The sequence below is a fragment of the Mixophyes fleayi genome, chromosome 3, assembly GCF_038048845.1.
Source record: "Mixophyes fleayi isolate aMixFle1 chromosome 3, aMixFle1.hap1, whole genome shotgun sequence".
NCBI lineage: Eukaryota > Metazoa > Chordata > Amphibia > Anura > Limnodynastidae > Mixophyes > Mixophyes fleayi.
Window position 1 is genome coordinate 337,856,996 of NC_134404.1, and position 16,468 is coordinate 337,873,463.

Consider the following 16,468-nt stretch of genomic DNA (forward strand, 5'->3'; position numbering starts at 1 on the left):
ATTATTATCGTAGATTTGTAGGGTGCCACAGTGCTCTGCAGCACCGTACAGTAGGAAAAACAGTACATAGATAAAACAGGAACATACAAGGTGGACAAAATAAATGCAGACCTGAAAACAAAAGGGTATGGAGGAGCGAGTGTGGCTCAGAGTGGAGATTGGGACGGCTGTGAGTGTGTATTATTGTGAATAGTGTTATCTGGGATAAGGTCATCGCTAATAAAGAGATGGGTTTTTACAGATTTGAAGGCTGTGGGAAAGTTTGTTTGAGCCTGGAAGGGAATTCCATAAGTGGGGAGCAGCACAGGAGAATATACTGCATACCTCCTAATGTCATGTATCGCATACCTCCCAATATCATATACCGCATACCTCCTAATATCATATACCGCATACCTCCTAATATCATATACCGCATACCTCCTAATATCACATACCGCATACCTCCTGATATCACATACTGCATACCTCCTAATATCATATACCGCATACCTCCTAATATCACATACCGCATACCTCCTGATATCACATACCGCATACCTCCTAATATCACATACTGCATACCTCCTAATATCACATACTGTGTATCTCCTAATATCACATACTGCATACCTCCTGATATCACATACCTCCTGATATCACATACCGCATACCTCCTAATATCACATACCGCATACCTCCTGATATCACATACTGCATATCTCCTAATATCATATACTGCCTATAGATAAATGTGAAGATACCCGGTTTATCTGGCCCAAATCTACCCACTTCACGCTGGCTGGCCACCCAGGGGTGCCTTACTATGCCAGGGAAGCCTACCCAATACCTTTTAGGGTCTTAGGGGCATATTCAATTGTCGGCGGAAATGCCAAAAATCTTGCGCTCCGTGTACTATTACCGTTATTGCGTAAAAAACATTGTTATGGTAGTTTTCTCAAAGAATTGAATATGCTCCTTAGAGTTACTCAGGCAAATACAGTTAGAAAAGTGCAACAGTACATTTATTGTGATAAAAACAATCACTAGTATTTTATATACACACAGTAAATAAATGCCAGGCAGGTTTGCCATATTATCTGTCCCTTACACCACTAACTTTAGCAGATACAGTCACCTGACTGTCTTGACTTGACCACCCATGGATCTGCCAATGTGTTTCATTGGTAGAGAACGGCAACTCAACATCAGATCTTGCACCTTCCAGGAATCAAATCACAGGATGAACATCACCTCCCTCCTAGAGTGGCTCCTTATATCTAGGGTCAAATTTCCATAGTGCTTTCCCCTCCGTGGGCAAACACCTGGCTCTCTCCTCTTTAAACATTGATGGGTGCTGGATCAGGGGGTTGGAGGGGGAGTGGAGATGAGCTGTTATTCCACAGGAGTTCCACTGCTGTTTCGCAGACAGAATGTCTCAGGAAATCCTGTGGAGGACAATGGGTACTAATTGGCCTTTCCCACCTCCAAATATCAGTTAACAGTTAACCCTCCAGAAATTAACCCCTTACACTACTTTGTGATGTCACAGGGTGCCCAGCTGTTCCATGCTTCTTGTAGAGAAAGGAGGGGGGAGAATGAATATAGCTACAGCCCCCTCACCTGTATCCTGGAACCTTATACCCATAACCCACCTGGCTACATTTTAAGAACAATGAATAACAGCTTCACTGCAATATCAACAATATACAATAAACAATATACACATTTGTATGTGGGAATTGTTATCCAGATGCCTATATAATTTTAATTATTTGAGAATCCATTTGTTAGTGGGAAATTTAACATCAAGTTTGCCATAAGACTAGAAGTATAAATAAGTTTTTTTGTGCTAAGGGCTAGCGCTCTATGTCTGAATCTAAATTGTTCTTTAAAGTTTCAATACGGGGGAATCTGACGGGTGCAACCCCGAAGAAACGGACTTTAGCTGCATGCCATAAAGTGTGTACGTATATATATTAGAGATGAGCGCACTCGGATTTCCTGAATCCGAGCCCACCCGAACGTTGCTGATCCGAGTCGGATCCGAGACAGTTCCGGGTATTGGCGCCAAATGAAAAATTGAAACCGAGGCTCGGAGTCATAATCCCGCTGTCGGATCTCGCAATACTCGGATCCTATAAATTCCCCGCTAGTCGCCGCCATCTTCACTCGGGCATTGATCAGGGTAGAGGGGGGGTGTGTTAGGTGGTCCTCTGTCCTGGTAGATCTCGTGCTGTGCTGTTTAGTTCTGTGCTGTGCTGTGTTCTGCAGTATCAGTCCAGTGGTGCTGTGTGCTGTGCTCTGTCAATTTTGAGTTCAGTGGTGCTGCTGGGTCCTGTGTGCTGTGTCCTGTTCAGTCCAGTGGTCCTGTGTCCTGTGTCCTGTGCTCTGTGCTTCTAAGGGCATAGTTATTTCCCCAATATTCCCAAGTGTTTAAAAAATTAAAAAAAAGTTAATAAAAAAAAAATACAAAAAAATAAATTAATTACAACAAAATTTGCAAAACCAATCCTGCAGTATAAGCCCATTGGTACTGCAATATTACCAAGTTCACACATTCAGCATTATCTTGTGCTACATATAATGGAGAGCAAAAATTTGGAGGATAAAGTAGGGAAAGATCAAGACCCACTTCCTCCTAATGCTGAAGCTGCTGCCACTAGTCATGACATAGACGATGAAATGCCATCAACGTCATCTTCCAAGCCCGATGCCCAATCTCCTAGTACAGGGCATGTAAAATCCAAAAAGCCCAAGTTCTCTAAAAATAGCAAAAAGAGAAACTTAAAATCATCTGAGGAGAAACGTAAAGTTGGCAATATGCCATTTACGACACATAGTGGCAAGGAACGGCTTAGGCCCTGGCCCGTGTTCATGACTAGTGGTCCAGCTTCACCCAAGGATCTTAGCCCTCCTCCTCCTCCCCCCCGCTACAAAAAATTGAAGAGAGTTATGCTGTCAGGAACAAAACAGTAAACAACTCTGCCTTCTAAAGAGAAATTATCACAAATACCCAAGGCGAGTCCAAGGGTGTTGGTGGTTGTCAAGCCTGACCTTCCCATCACTGTACGGGAAGAGGTGGCTCGGGAGGAGGCTATTGATGATATAGCTGGCGCTGTGGAGGAACTTGATGATGAGGATGGTGATGTGGTTATTGAAAATGAGGCACCAGGGGGGGAAACAGCTGATGTCCATGGGATGAAAAAGCCCATCGTCATGCCTGGTCAGAAGACCAAAAAATGCACCTCTTCAGTCTGGAGTTATTTTTATCCAAATCCGGACAACCAATGTATGGCCATATGTAGCTTATGTAAAGCTCAAATAAGCAGGGGAAAGGATCTTGCCCACCTAGGGACATCCTCCCTTATACGTCACCTGAATAACCTTCATAGTTCAGTGGTTAGTTCAGGAACTGGGGCTAGGACCGTCATCGGTACAGAGACACCTAAATCCCGTGGTTCAGTTGGATACACACCAGCAACACCCTCCTCGTCAACTTCCTCCACGATCTCCATCAGATTCAGTCCTGCAGCCCAAGTCAGCAGCCAGACTGAGTCCTCTCCAATACGGGATTCATCCGAGGAATCCTGCAGCGGTACGCCTACTACTGCCACTGCTGCTGTTGCTGCTGTTAGTCGGTCATCTTCCCAGAGGGGAAGTCGTAAGACCGCTAAGTCTTTCACAAAACAATTGACCGTCCAACAGTCGTTTGCCATGACCACAAAATACGATAGTAGTCACCCTATTGCAAAGCGTATAACTGCGGCTGTAACTGCAATGTTGGTGTTAGACGTGCGCCCGGTGTCCGCCATCAGTGGAGTGGGATTTAGAGGGTTGATGGAGGTATTGTGTCCCCGGTACCAAATCCCGTCGAGATTCCACTTCACTAGGCAGGCGATACCAAAAATGTACAGAGAAGTACGATCAAGTGTCCTCAGTGCTCTAAAAAATGCGGTTGTACCCACTGTCCACTTAACCACGGACATGTGGACAAGTGGTTCTGGGCAAACGAAGGACTATATGACTGTGACAGCCCACTGGGTAGATGCATCCCCTTCCGCAGCAACAGCAACAGCTGCATCAGTAGCAGCATCTACAAAATGGCTGCTCGTGCAAAGGCAGGCAACATTGTGTATTACAGGCTTTAATAAGAGGCACAATGCTGACAACATATTAGAGAAACTGAGGGAAATTATCTCCCAGTGGCTTACCCCACTTAGACTCTCGTGGGGATTTGTGGTGTCAGACAATGCCAGTAACATTGTGCGGGCATTAAATATGGGCGATTTCCAGCACGTCCCATGTTTTGCCCACACCATTAATTTGGTGGTGCAGCATTACCTCAAGAGTGACAGGGGTGTGCAGGAGATGCTTGCGGTGGCGCGCAAAATTGCTGGACACTTTCGGCATTCAGCCAGTGCCTACCGCAGACTAGAGGCACATCAAAAAAGCATGAACCTGCCCTGCCATCACCTCAAACAAGAGGTTGTGACACGCTGGAACTCCACCCTCTATATGCTGCAGAGGATGGAGGAGCAGCAAAAGACCATTCAGGCCTACACAGCCACCTACGACATAGGCAAAGGAGTGGGGATGTGCCTCAGTCAAGCGCAGTGGAGACTGATTTCTGTGTTGTGCAAGGTTCTCCAGCCGTTTGAACTTGCCACATGAGAAGTCAGTTCTGACACTGCCAGCTTGAGTCAGGTCATTCCCCTGATCAGGCTGTTGCAGAAGCAGCTGGAGAAAGTGAGGGAGGAGCTGGTAAACCATTGCGATTACACCAAGCATGTAGCTCTTGTGGATGTAGCCCTTCGTACGCTTTGCCAGGATCCGAGGGTGGTCAGAGGACTACATTCTGGCCACCGTGCTCGATCCTCGGTTTAAAGCGTATGTTGTGTCTCTGTTTCCGGCGGACACAAGTCTACAGTGGTGCAAATGGAGGACCGTGACATGCCAACAGCTCCACCCTCATTTTCTTCCACATCTATGGCTGCGAGGAAAAAGCTCAGTTTTCCTAAAAGAGCCGCTGGCGGGGATGCTGAAAACATCTGGTCCGGACTGAAGGACCTGCCAACCATTGCAGACATGTCTACTGTCGCTGCATTGGATGCTGTCACAATTGAAAAAATGGTGGAGGATTATTTTGCTGACACCATCCAAATAGACATGTCAGACAGTCCATATTGTTACTGGCAGGAAAATAAGGCAGTTTGGAAGCCCCTGTACAAACTGGCTCTATTTTTCCTGAGTTGTCCCCCCTCCAGTGTGTACTCGGAAAGAGTTTTTAGTGCAGCGGGGAACCTGGTCAGTGAGTGGCGAAGGAGGTTGTTTCCTCACAACGTTGAAAGAATGATGTTTATAAAAATGAATAATCAATTCCTCAATGAAGTACAGCACTGCCCTCCAGATAGTACAGAGGGACCTGTGGTTGTGGAGTCCAGCGGGGACGAATTGATAATGTGTGAGGAGGAGGAAGTACACACTGTAGGGGGAGAGGAATCAGAGGTTGAGGATGAGGTCGACATCTTTCCTCAGTAGAGCCTGTTTAGTTTGTACAGGGAGAGATGAATTGTTTTTTTTGTGTGGGGGCCCAAACAAACCAATCATTTCAGCCACAGTTGTTTGGTAGGCCCTGTCGCTGAAATGATTGGTTTGTTAAAGTGTGCATGTCCTATTTCAACAACATAAGGGTGGGTGGGAGGGCCCAAGGACAATTCCATCTTGCAACTCTTTTTTTGGCATTATGTGACCATTCAGCAGTCGTTTGCCATGTTCAAAAAGTAAAAGAAAATGTCAATAAATTCAAAAAATTAAATCAAAAGTTAAATGCCCTGTCATTATTTAAAACAAGAGGTATTGACTAGCTAGAATTAGTGTAGTGTTAATATGTTATAAACACTACACTTGGAACTTGGAGGAGGTATTGTGGCCCCGGTACCAAATTTAGTACCGGGGCCACCCCACTACGCAGTCCAGATACTTGTTTGGTGGAATTCTCACCAGTTGAGGGTGTATTTATTATATTGTGGCCCCGGTATCAAATTGGGTACCGGGGCCACCCCACTACGCAGTCCAGAATTTTTTTTTGGGGAATTCAGAGCCGTGGAGGGTTTTTTATTAATTATATTGTGGTGACCACTCCTCTACGCAGTCCAGATACATTTATTGGTGCGAATCATACAAGTTCAGGGTTTTTAATTTATATTGTGGTGACCACTCCTCTACGCAGTCCAGGTACATCATTCGGTGCGATTCAGACCAGTTGATGGTTTTCTTATTATATTGTGGTGACCACTCCTCTACGCAGTCCAGGTACATTTATTGGTGCGAATCATACAAGTTCAGGGTTTTTAAATTATATTGTGGTGACCACTCCTCTACGCAGTCCAGGTACATTATTCGGTGCGATTCAGACCAGTTGATGGTTTTCTTATTATATTGTGGGGACCACTCCACTACGCAGTCCAGAAAGATACCTCGTTGCAACGTTTTGGACTAATAACTATATTGTGAGGTGTTCAGAATACACTGTAAATTAGTGGAAATGCTTGTTATTGAATGTTATTGAGGTTAATAATAGCGTAGGAGTGAAAATAAGCACAAAAACTTGATTTTTGAACTTTTTATGCTTTTTTCAAAAAAAATCTGAATCCAAAACCTTAAATCCGAACCAAAACCTTTCGGCAGGTGTTTTGCAAAACAAATCCGAACCCAAAATATCACGAAAATCCGAATCCAAAACACAAAACACGAGACACCAAAAGTCGCCAGTGCACATCCCTAATAAATATATATATATATATATATATATATATATATATGTACATTGTTTCTTCAGAAGAACATATTTGGAAACCCCCTCTAGAAATCCTGCGTTTGCCCCTGTGTGGTCTGCACAAAAATATGCTTTGTCTGTAAACATGCCATCTGCTCAGAATACTTTAGTCCTAAACAAAAAATACCCTGCAGACTAAACCAATTGTTAGCGATTTGCAAACAAGTCTCAGTGGATATATCAAAGAAGCTCAAAACCAGTTTTTCAGGCTAGCAGAGGGCAATACCTTACTTTCATGTTTAGAACTCTGCTGTTTAAAAGGGGGTTTAGAACAAAGGAAGACAGACATATCTTTGGGTAGGAAATAACAAATAGAAATGTATGTACAGAGCTGGAGTTCTAAGCGTTTTCTTTTAAAGGGCATTTTCAGTTTGAACCTGAATTTTGCTTAAACCCGTCCTTAAAATCAGTATAATAACAGAACTTTAGTGAGCTTTCCTACACAGGGGCAAGAAGTCTTGACACAGCTCTGCATAAATGTATATAAACTCATCATCAGGGTTCATTCATGTGGCGCCGCAAAACAAAGCATACATGACAGGGGACATACAAGGAAGATGGATAGAGGACGGACGTGAGACATGAGGAAGAGTGGACCCTACCTGTGAGAGCTTACATTCTAGTGCGTGTGTGTGTAGTTTGGGGTGTGGACCAGGTGATGGGGCAGTGGAGAGACATGAATAGTAGTCAGCAAAGGAGAGATACATAGTAGCAGAGCTCTTAGCAACCACAAGGGTCCTTGTGAATTGGCAGATGGATTAATCATATGAGGTGTGGACAGCAGCCTTATGGGTGTGGATGTAGGCCATGACAGATGTGGCTCTGGCAGGATGGCCGGAACATTGGGATCCACTAGGAGCTGGGAGGTCAGCTTGAGTGCTGGAAATCTCATTGCTTCATGTCTAGTTCTCCACCAGACTGACAAGCAGTCAGGGAGAAGGTCTTCCTTAGTTGGGAGTGAGGGGATGCTGAGATTCCCAAATCGGGGGTCTAGTCGCAGGCCAGGTCAATTGAAGTAACATGAGAGGCCTCAGGTTAGAGGAAGACCAACTGGTGCACCAGTGTCTGTAGTTGTTAGGGCCACAATGTGGCTCAGGGTGAGTGGAAAGTTGGGGGGGGTCAGGTATTATAGTGTGTGCCAGGTTGGCTACCCACTGATGTAGTGATACATGGTGATGATGGTGATACAATTGAAGAATGCCTGGTATGCAGACCAAGAATGTGGCCTAAGGCAGCATGGGTATTGCAGGTACCAGCCAAGGGACACGCGAATGGTCTGGGTTTCCACACTACTTCTGACGGGTGTGGGAGCTGCTCTGCCTAGGCAGGCTCCTGGCGGGATCAGGATGCCTACACAAGGTCCTGGAGCTGGGTCAGCAGACATGGTGGGTGGCATAACCGGTGGATGAGCAGATACTCTATTGGTGATCAGGTAGGGCAGTACCCTTCTGTGGTCTGGAGGAGATCAGACAGGTCACAACGGAGCACAGACTAGGCTGAAGTGTCTGTTGTTGGGGGCTGGTGGCAGACAGTAAGTCCACAATTCAACTGGCAAGTGATCTGGGTATGTTGCCAGACCTATGCAGCTGGCAATAATGAGGGAGCCCAGAGAACCAAGGCCACCCTGGGCTGGTGGATAGGCAAAGACTCTCTACATTTTGTTTTGTCTTCTGCATTGATTTTGTAGGTCCTTGTTTTATGTTTGATCTCTTTGCCCCACTGTCCATCGCTGCAACACACTGAGGCAACTTACAAATCCTCATCAATAATAATATATAATATAATAAAAAGAATAAAAATATGGTTGCTACTAATACTACTCCAACACATTGTTTGGATACTGTTTTCACGTTTATCTAATATATATTTTCTTTTACAGGTCCAATTTAGGAAAGGAATTGTGAAATTAATTCGTATATGGAATCCATGGGGTCATGGAGAATGGGCAGGAAGCTGGAATGATAAGTAAGATATTTGACTTGTCCTGAAAGCAGAGTTACTGTCAAAATTGACAATTGCAGAAGCCACCAGAATTATTCTTGGTGACTGAATTCTGTGTTGTACACTTCCAACTAAGTTTGGGATCTGCATTGTACACAAGCCACCGTAGTTTCAGTGCTTTGTTCACTAGCCACCAGAATTAAAATGTCCTTTATACAGCAACCACCAGTATCAAGGTCTTATTTGTACACTAGCCACTAGAGTTAGTATCTGATTTGTACATTAGCTACCAAGACCGAGGCTTGCTTTGTGCACTAGTCACAGAGAAAGGGGACTTTTTGTCCACTAGTCAGCCATGAATGAGATCTGCTTAATATAAGCTTATACGCTTAGCAACATTTTTTTTTGTTAAAGCAGATTTTATATTATTAGGATAGATGAAGCTCAGATCATATTTTAGATTAAATTAATGTAGGAATACATAGAATTCAAATTGAATCACATAATTTTGTCATCACTGTAAAGTCAAGAGAAATATTTACTTTAATATTTATGACAGAGAATGGATTTTGGTGTTTATGTATAATAAGATATTATGTAGCTTTCAAGGCACTTCGATATCCCTAACCGTTTATCTCCCATCTATCTATAAAGATATATAAGATGTGATAAAAACAAAAATGTATTTATTCACTTTCTTCAGAAGTCCATGGTGGAAGGAACTGAAAGAAGAAGACAGGAAGACTCTGCAGAAGATCAAAGACGATGGAGAGTTCTGGTATTATTTATTTTTACATTTTGTTAAGTTATTAATTATGAGAGAGGCATGGAGGGGGCAGTAATGAGAGAGACATGGAGGGGGCAGTAATGAGAGAGACAAGGAGGGGGCAGCAATAAGAGATATGGAGGGGGCAGCAATGAGAGAGACATGGAGGGGGCAGCAATGAGAGAGACATGGAGGGGGCTGCAATGAGAAAGACATGGAGGGGGCAGCAATGAGAGAGACATGGAGGTGGCAGCAAGGAGAGAGACATGGAGGGGGCAGCAATGGGAGAGACATGGAGGGGGCAGCAATGAGAGAGACATGGAGGGGGCAGCAATGAGAGAGACATGGAGGGGGCAGCAATGAGAGAGACATGGAGGGGGCTGCAATGAGAAAGACATGGAGGGGGCAGCAATGAGAGAGACATGGAGGGGTCAGCAAGGAGAGAGACATGGAGGGGGCAGCAATGAGAGAGACATGGAGGGGGCAGCAATGAGAGAGACATGGAGGTGGCAGCAAGGAGAGAGACATGGAGGGGGCAGCAATGGGAGAGACATGGAGGGGGCAGCAATGAGAGAGACATGGAGGGGGCAGCAATGAGAGAGACATGGAGGGGGCAGCAATGAGAGAGACATGGAGGGGCAGCAATGAGAGAGGCATGGAGGAGCAGTAATGAGAGAGACATGGAGGAGCAGTAATGAGAGAGGCATGGAGGGGGCAGCAATGAGAGAGACATGGAGGGGGCAGCAATGAGAGAGACATGGAGGGAGCAGTAATGAGAGAGACATGGAGGAGGCAGCAATGAGAGAGACATGGAGGGGCAGCAATGAGAGAGGCATGGAGGAGCAGTAATGAGAGAGGCATGGAGGGGGCAGCAATGAGAGAGACATGGAGGGGCAGCAATGAGAGAGGCATGGAGGAGCAGTAATGAGAGAGGCATGGAGGGGGCAGCAATGAGAGAGACATGGAGGGGGCAGCAATGAGAGAGGCATGGAGGAGCAGTAATGAGAGAGGCATGGAGGAGCAGTAATGAGAGAGGCATGGAGGGGGCAGCAATGAGAGAGACATGGAGGGGGCAGCAATGAGAGAGACATGGAGGGAGCAGTAATGAGAGAGACATGGAGGAGGCAGCAATGAGAGAGACATGGAGGAGGCAGCAATGAGAGAGACATGGAGGGGGCAGCAATGAGAGATATGGAGGAGGCAGCAATGAGAGAGACATGGAGGGGCAGCAATGAGAGATATGGAGGGGGCAGCAATGAGAGAGGCATGGAGGGGGCAGCAATGAGAGATATGGAGGGGGCAGCAATGAGAGAGGCATGGAGGGGGCAGCAATGAGAGATATGGAGGGGGCAGCAATGAGAGAGGCATGGAGGGGGCAGCAATGAGAGAGACATGGAGGGGCAGTAATGAGAGAGACATGGAGGGGGCAGCAATGAGAGAGACATGGAGGGGCAGCAATGAGAGAGGCATGGAGGGGGCAGCAATGAGAGATATGGAGGGGGCAGCAATGAGAGAGACATGGAGGGGGCAGCAATGAGAGAGACATGGAGGGGGCAGCAATGAGAGAGACATGGAGGGAGCAGTAATGAGAGAGACATGGAGGAGGCAGCAATGAGAGAGACATGGAGGAGGCAGCAATGAGAGAGACATGGAGGGGGCAGCAATGAGAGATATGGAGGGGGCAGCAATGAGAGAGACATGGAGGGGCAGCAATGAGAGATATGGAGGGGGCAGCAATGAGAGAGGCATGGAGGGGGCAGCAATGAGAGATATGGAGGGGGCAGCAATGAGAGAGGCATGGAGGGGGCAGCAATGAGAGATATGGAGGGGGCAGCAATGAGAGAGGCATGGAGGGGGCAGCAATGAGAGATATGGAGGGGGCAGCAATGAGAGAGGCATGGAGGGGGCAGCAATGAGAGAGACATGGAGGGGCAGCAATGAGAGAGGCATGGAGGGGGCAGCAATGAGAGATATGGAGGGGGCAGCAATGAGAGATATGGAGGGGGCAGCAATGAGAGATATGGAGGGGGCAGCAATGAGAGATATGGAGGGGGCAGCAATGAGAGATATGGAGGGGGCAGCAATGAGAGAGGCATGTTTGTATATGTGTGTATTATACCATAGAGGGTCCCCTTGTCTTAAGTTTCCCCCGGGGCCCCCAAAGCCTTAATCCAGCTCTGGAACTGTATGGACAATATTTCCTTTTACCTAGATTAACAAGCAATACTGAAACACCAAATTATACTAAATATACATAGTTAAATGGGTCATCACAGCGATAGAAAAATAACTGCTTTTACCCTGCTGCGATGTCTGGTGGAGGAGGGGGCAGGTTGGGTTCTCCATGTCTCCAGGTCTGTGTAGAGCGGGTTGACGTCACTGGTGGGTCACACGATGTCATCAACACAACAAACCTCATATAGTAACCTTTCATCTAACTGGCCCCCCGCACTTAACCACCGCTCACAGTGCAGGGGACCCCAAAGAGAGAAAGGGGTTGAGTGTGTTCTTCTGAGACACAATTCATTACCCATCCCTCAAACCAACATGTCACTGTAGGGACTACCAAGATAAGTACAGAGATTATCACATTAAACTCAAGCAATATCTGGTTTCTGCATGGTGTTTGGGTGAGTGTAAGGAACCCAGGAACGAACCAGAACATTAAATACCCAGTAATGGCCAATATAGTACTGTATTTACCAGCATTTATCCAGAATACTATATACTCTGCACACTATATACCCAACAATACCCAATCAGAGAACAGTATCATACCTGCATTCTTCATCCCTGGATACAACTCATTGATTAGGTGGTGGGAATTTCATGTGATTGGTATATTAAGTAATACAATCTGGAATGAGGCCCATTGATACATACAGCACAGAGCCCCAGATGGTCTCAATAGACCACTTTTGTAACCAGAGAACAGTTTTGTGTCATATATGAAACAGCTTCTTAATAAGAAAAAAACGGAAGCAATCTAGACATTTGGAGCAACATATTTATCAAAATTTACAGGAAGTCGTGAGAAATTATCTAAGGGTGGAGAACTCCTTTAAAGGAACATAAAGAAATAAAACCCATAATCTTTCTCATGTATTGTATGTATTTCCTATCTTGAAAGTTACTCTGGGGATGATATAAATTTAATTATGTGCAGCAACAGATCCTGGAATATCTCACATTATTTGAACTCTAGTGTATTATTAGTAGAGATGGGCGGGTCCGGTTCCCCGAGAACCGAACCCACCCGAACGTTGGGTATCCGAGTACCGAGCTGAGCAGCTCGGTACTCTCCCGCCCGTTCCGAATCCAAATCGAGGCCGAACGTCATTGTGACGTCGTCGGATCTCGGGGCTCGGTTCTCGCGATACTTCAACTTTATAAATACACGCCTCCACAGCAATCCATCGCCATTTGACAGAGGGAGAGAGCAGGGTGTAGTCACAGGCTGATTAGAGCAGGGACAGAGAATACAATATTGTTCTTGCAATTGCTCTAACCAAAATCGCTAGAGAAGAGAGGAGTATGGAGGTTTATTATTTTTTGTTAATATTTGGCACTCCCCAGTGTCCCCCATAATTGTGCATACATATTTCTGGCTGTCAAAAGTCATATCTGTCAGCAGTATCTACCAAATAATTTGTAGCACTCCTCAGTGCTTTTGGGGTGTCCCCCATAATTGTGCATAAATATTTCTGGCTGTCAAAAGTCATATCTGTCAGCAGTATCTACCAACTCATTTTTAGCACTCCCCAGTGCTTTGCGCTCAGAATGGATTCAAAGCAGTCCACATATGATCAGAATGAGCAACCAGGTTCTGTCGCCAGTCCTGATGTTAGTGTTACCAGTACGTCATCTGGCCAAGGCGATGTCAAACAACAGAGTGTGAAGCGAAAAAGAAGTGTAACTGAGCAAAAGTTAATTAACGATAAAAAAAAAAATTGCAAACATGCCATTCTACACACGCAGTGGCAAAGAGAGAATGAGGCCTTCACCTTTGGCTATTAGTGGCAGATCCCAAAAAGTTACCCAGCCTACAATTGGTGCACAACTACTGTTACGCGTCAAAGCCGAGCTGCAAGATAACAGTGAGGCATTAGAGGAGAATGTTTGCTCTGATTCACAAATGACAACAATCCCTGTGGAGAGTCCATCCAACAGTGGGATGTCTAATCGTGAGCATTCTGCTGATGTGTGCCTTAATAGCCCGAGTGTAGCCGGTGATTGGAATTAGAAGAGGATGAGGGGGAGATTTGTGTAGACGACGAGGGCGCTAATGAGGATGTTGATGAGGATGAGGTTGTTTGTGTAAGTCCTGCACCAGTGGCAGCAGTCCTGGCACGTGACAAGAAAAAGGCCATTGTCATGCCTGGGCATAAAACAAAAAAATCCACTTCTTATGTGTGGAATTATTTCTACCCAAATCCAGACAACAATTGTATAGCCATTTGTAGTGTATGTCAAGCCACAGTCAGTCGAGGGAGGGACCTTAACCATCTTGGAACCTCGTCTATGTTACGCCATTTAACGAGAGTTCATGGCAAAGTGTTGGGAAAAGCTGAAGGTTCTTCCCAAAAAAATACAAGCACTCCATCATCAGCTAAGACCCTCCGCTCACCGACATCCCGACGGCTACAAAATACACCCACCACACCATCCTCATCAATATCCTCAGTAGCGCTCGGAGTTAGCCCGGCATCCCACTTAAGGCTGGATGACTCCTGCACTATTATTGATTCCTCTGAAGAAAACGATAGTCCCACTGCTGCTGCTGTTGCTGCTGCTGGGGGTGAATCGTCATCCCAGAGGCAGGTCAAGAAATTTATCCTTAAGGATAGGGTGTCATAGACAGAGTGACCCCAAACTGACTTTGTCCATTTCTCATAATATTGTACAGTCTATAACGGCTGAATTTTTTGGTATGTTATACAAGTAGAGGGGGGCCTAGAGAGACAGAAACCAAACTGGCTTTTTCCATTTCTTTACATATTTAACTATAAGTGTAGGGTGTAATATACATTCAAAGACGATGGCTGCATTGCCAATATGCATAGATGGAGAGGAAGACAATCTGTTTTGTGTGTAGAATAAATGAAGGCCTACCAACGAAGAATTAAACTGTTTTTTTGGATGATTTATTACCTCAACAATTAGATTACTTATCTCTAAAACAGTTGGATCACTAAATTGGGTTAATTTAGGCCCAAAAACATGGATTTTCCAACAAAATAGCAAAACAAAACCAAACAAAACCAAAACCAAAACACGCAATGGCGGTTTTGCAAAACCAAAACCAAAACACTACGGTAATCCAGATCTAAAACCGAATCCAAAACCAAAACACGGGGGTCAGTGACCATCTCTAATTATTAGAGCTGCTTTGAAAATTAATCTTTTATCTATTTTACCAGGATGTCCTGGGAAGATTTTCTTTGTGAGTTTTCCAGACTCATTCTTTGCAACCGGTTACCAGTGTTTTTAGATTTGGGAAATCAATCTAAAAAATGGTACAAAAGCAAGTACTGGAACAAGTGGACCAAAGAGGACAGGTCTTGGAATGTCTTCGATAAAGGTAAATTATCCTAGATTATTATGCCTAAATTTCAGGTATAAAGTAACTGAGCTGACTCTTTAGCTGTCCAGTTCGAAGAATAGAATGTGACATGAACTCTTCAGTTGCCACACTGCAAAAATTGTTCAGGAATGGGTTTGGGGAATATGACAAAGAATTTAAGGTGTTGACTTGGCCTCCAAATTCCCCAGATCTCAATCCGATCGAGCATCTGTGGGATGTGCTGGAAAAACAAGTCCAATCCATGGAGACCCCAGGTCGAAACTTACAGGGCTTAAAGATCTGTTACTAAAGTCTTGGTGCCAGATACCACAGGGCACCTTCTGAGGTCTTGTGGGGTCCTTGTCTCGATGGGTCAGAGTTTGTTGGCGACACGAGGAGAACCTATGCAATATTATGCTGGTGGTTTTAATGTTGCGGCTGACTATATATACAGGGTGATTCAAAAGTCGCAGTACACCCTTTTATTTCAAAAACTCTACAGGAATTGGGCCGATTTCAAGATGGCGCCCATGTTTGGTACATACCGTAAAAGATAGACCACGTCACCCATACCTTACTGGAGTATTCAGGTTTCCCAATTTCCTGTAGAGTTTTTGAAATAAAAGGGTGTACTGCGTCTTTTGAATCACCCTATATATATATATATATATATATATATATATTGTGACAGAGACACTGGTTTGAATGGCAGGTATCCATGTCCCGGGCTGTCTGACCTGCATGGGTTTAAACACAGGGAGGTGGATTTGTATAGGAAGGATATTCCAAATATGTGTTCGTCTTCAGAAAAAGCTGGTAAGGATCCCTGGTGCTTTGCATGGAGAGAGCAGGGTGGGCTCCATACAAAGACCCAGTCCGGGTCTTTTGGTCTGCAGACTTCACAGCAGACTGATTAGGAGCTGCACCTGAGAGGTGCCTGTTAAAATGTTGCAGCTCTGCTTCAATCTGGGTCTCAGTCCTGGGGAGGAGGTTGGATGTCTCCTGAGAGACACTGCGGAGGTGAGCAACTTTGTTAATGTAATTGATTTGTGTGTGGGACATAAGGTCCTGCACAGGAGGGAGGGTCTACACAAAAGTTTAAGTGCCGGACAGGCAAGGTTTTTACTTATGTTGTGGTTACTTTGATTATGCTAATAAAACTGGTAGAGGCCAGTTAAACCGAAAATCCTGCATTCAAGTAACTTATTGCTGCTGTTCTGCTCTTCGTTGCCATCTTCTCCTAGAGATACTGTCATACTGTCACAATATATATATATATATTATAAGACTGTGCAAAAGTTTTAGACAGGTGTGTAAAAAATGCTGCAAATTAAGAATACTTGAAAAAATAGAAGAGTTAATAGTTTAGTTTTATCAATTA

At 44.9% G+C, this 16,468-nt stretch overlaps 1 protein-coding gene across 1 annotated transcript in view; it reads left to right on the top strand.

The window, feature by feature from the left end:
- The window catches only part of LOC142143269 (calpain-8-like), a 55,724-nt gene that overhangs the window by 16,458 nt on the left and 22,798 nt on the right, over nt 1-16,468 (top strand). Inside the window, exons 10-12 of the mRNA XM_075200981.1 lie at nt 8,697-8,782; nt 9,462-9,536; nt 14,945-15,105. Coding sequence (XP_075057082.1) covers nt 8,697-8,782; nt 9,462-9,536; nt 14,945-15,105 — 322 coding nt within the window. The remainder of the gene's footprint in view (nt 1-8,696; nt 8,783-9,461; nt 9,537-14,944; nt 15,106-16,468) is intronic.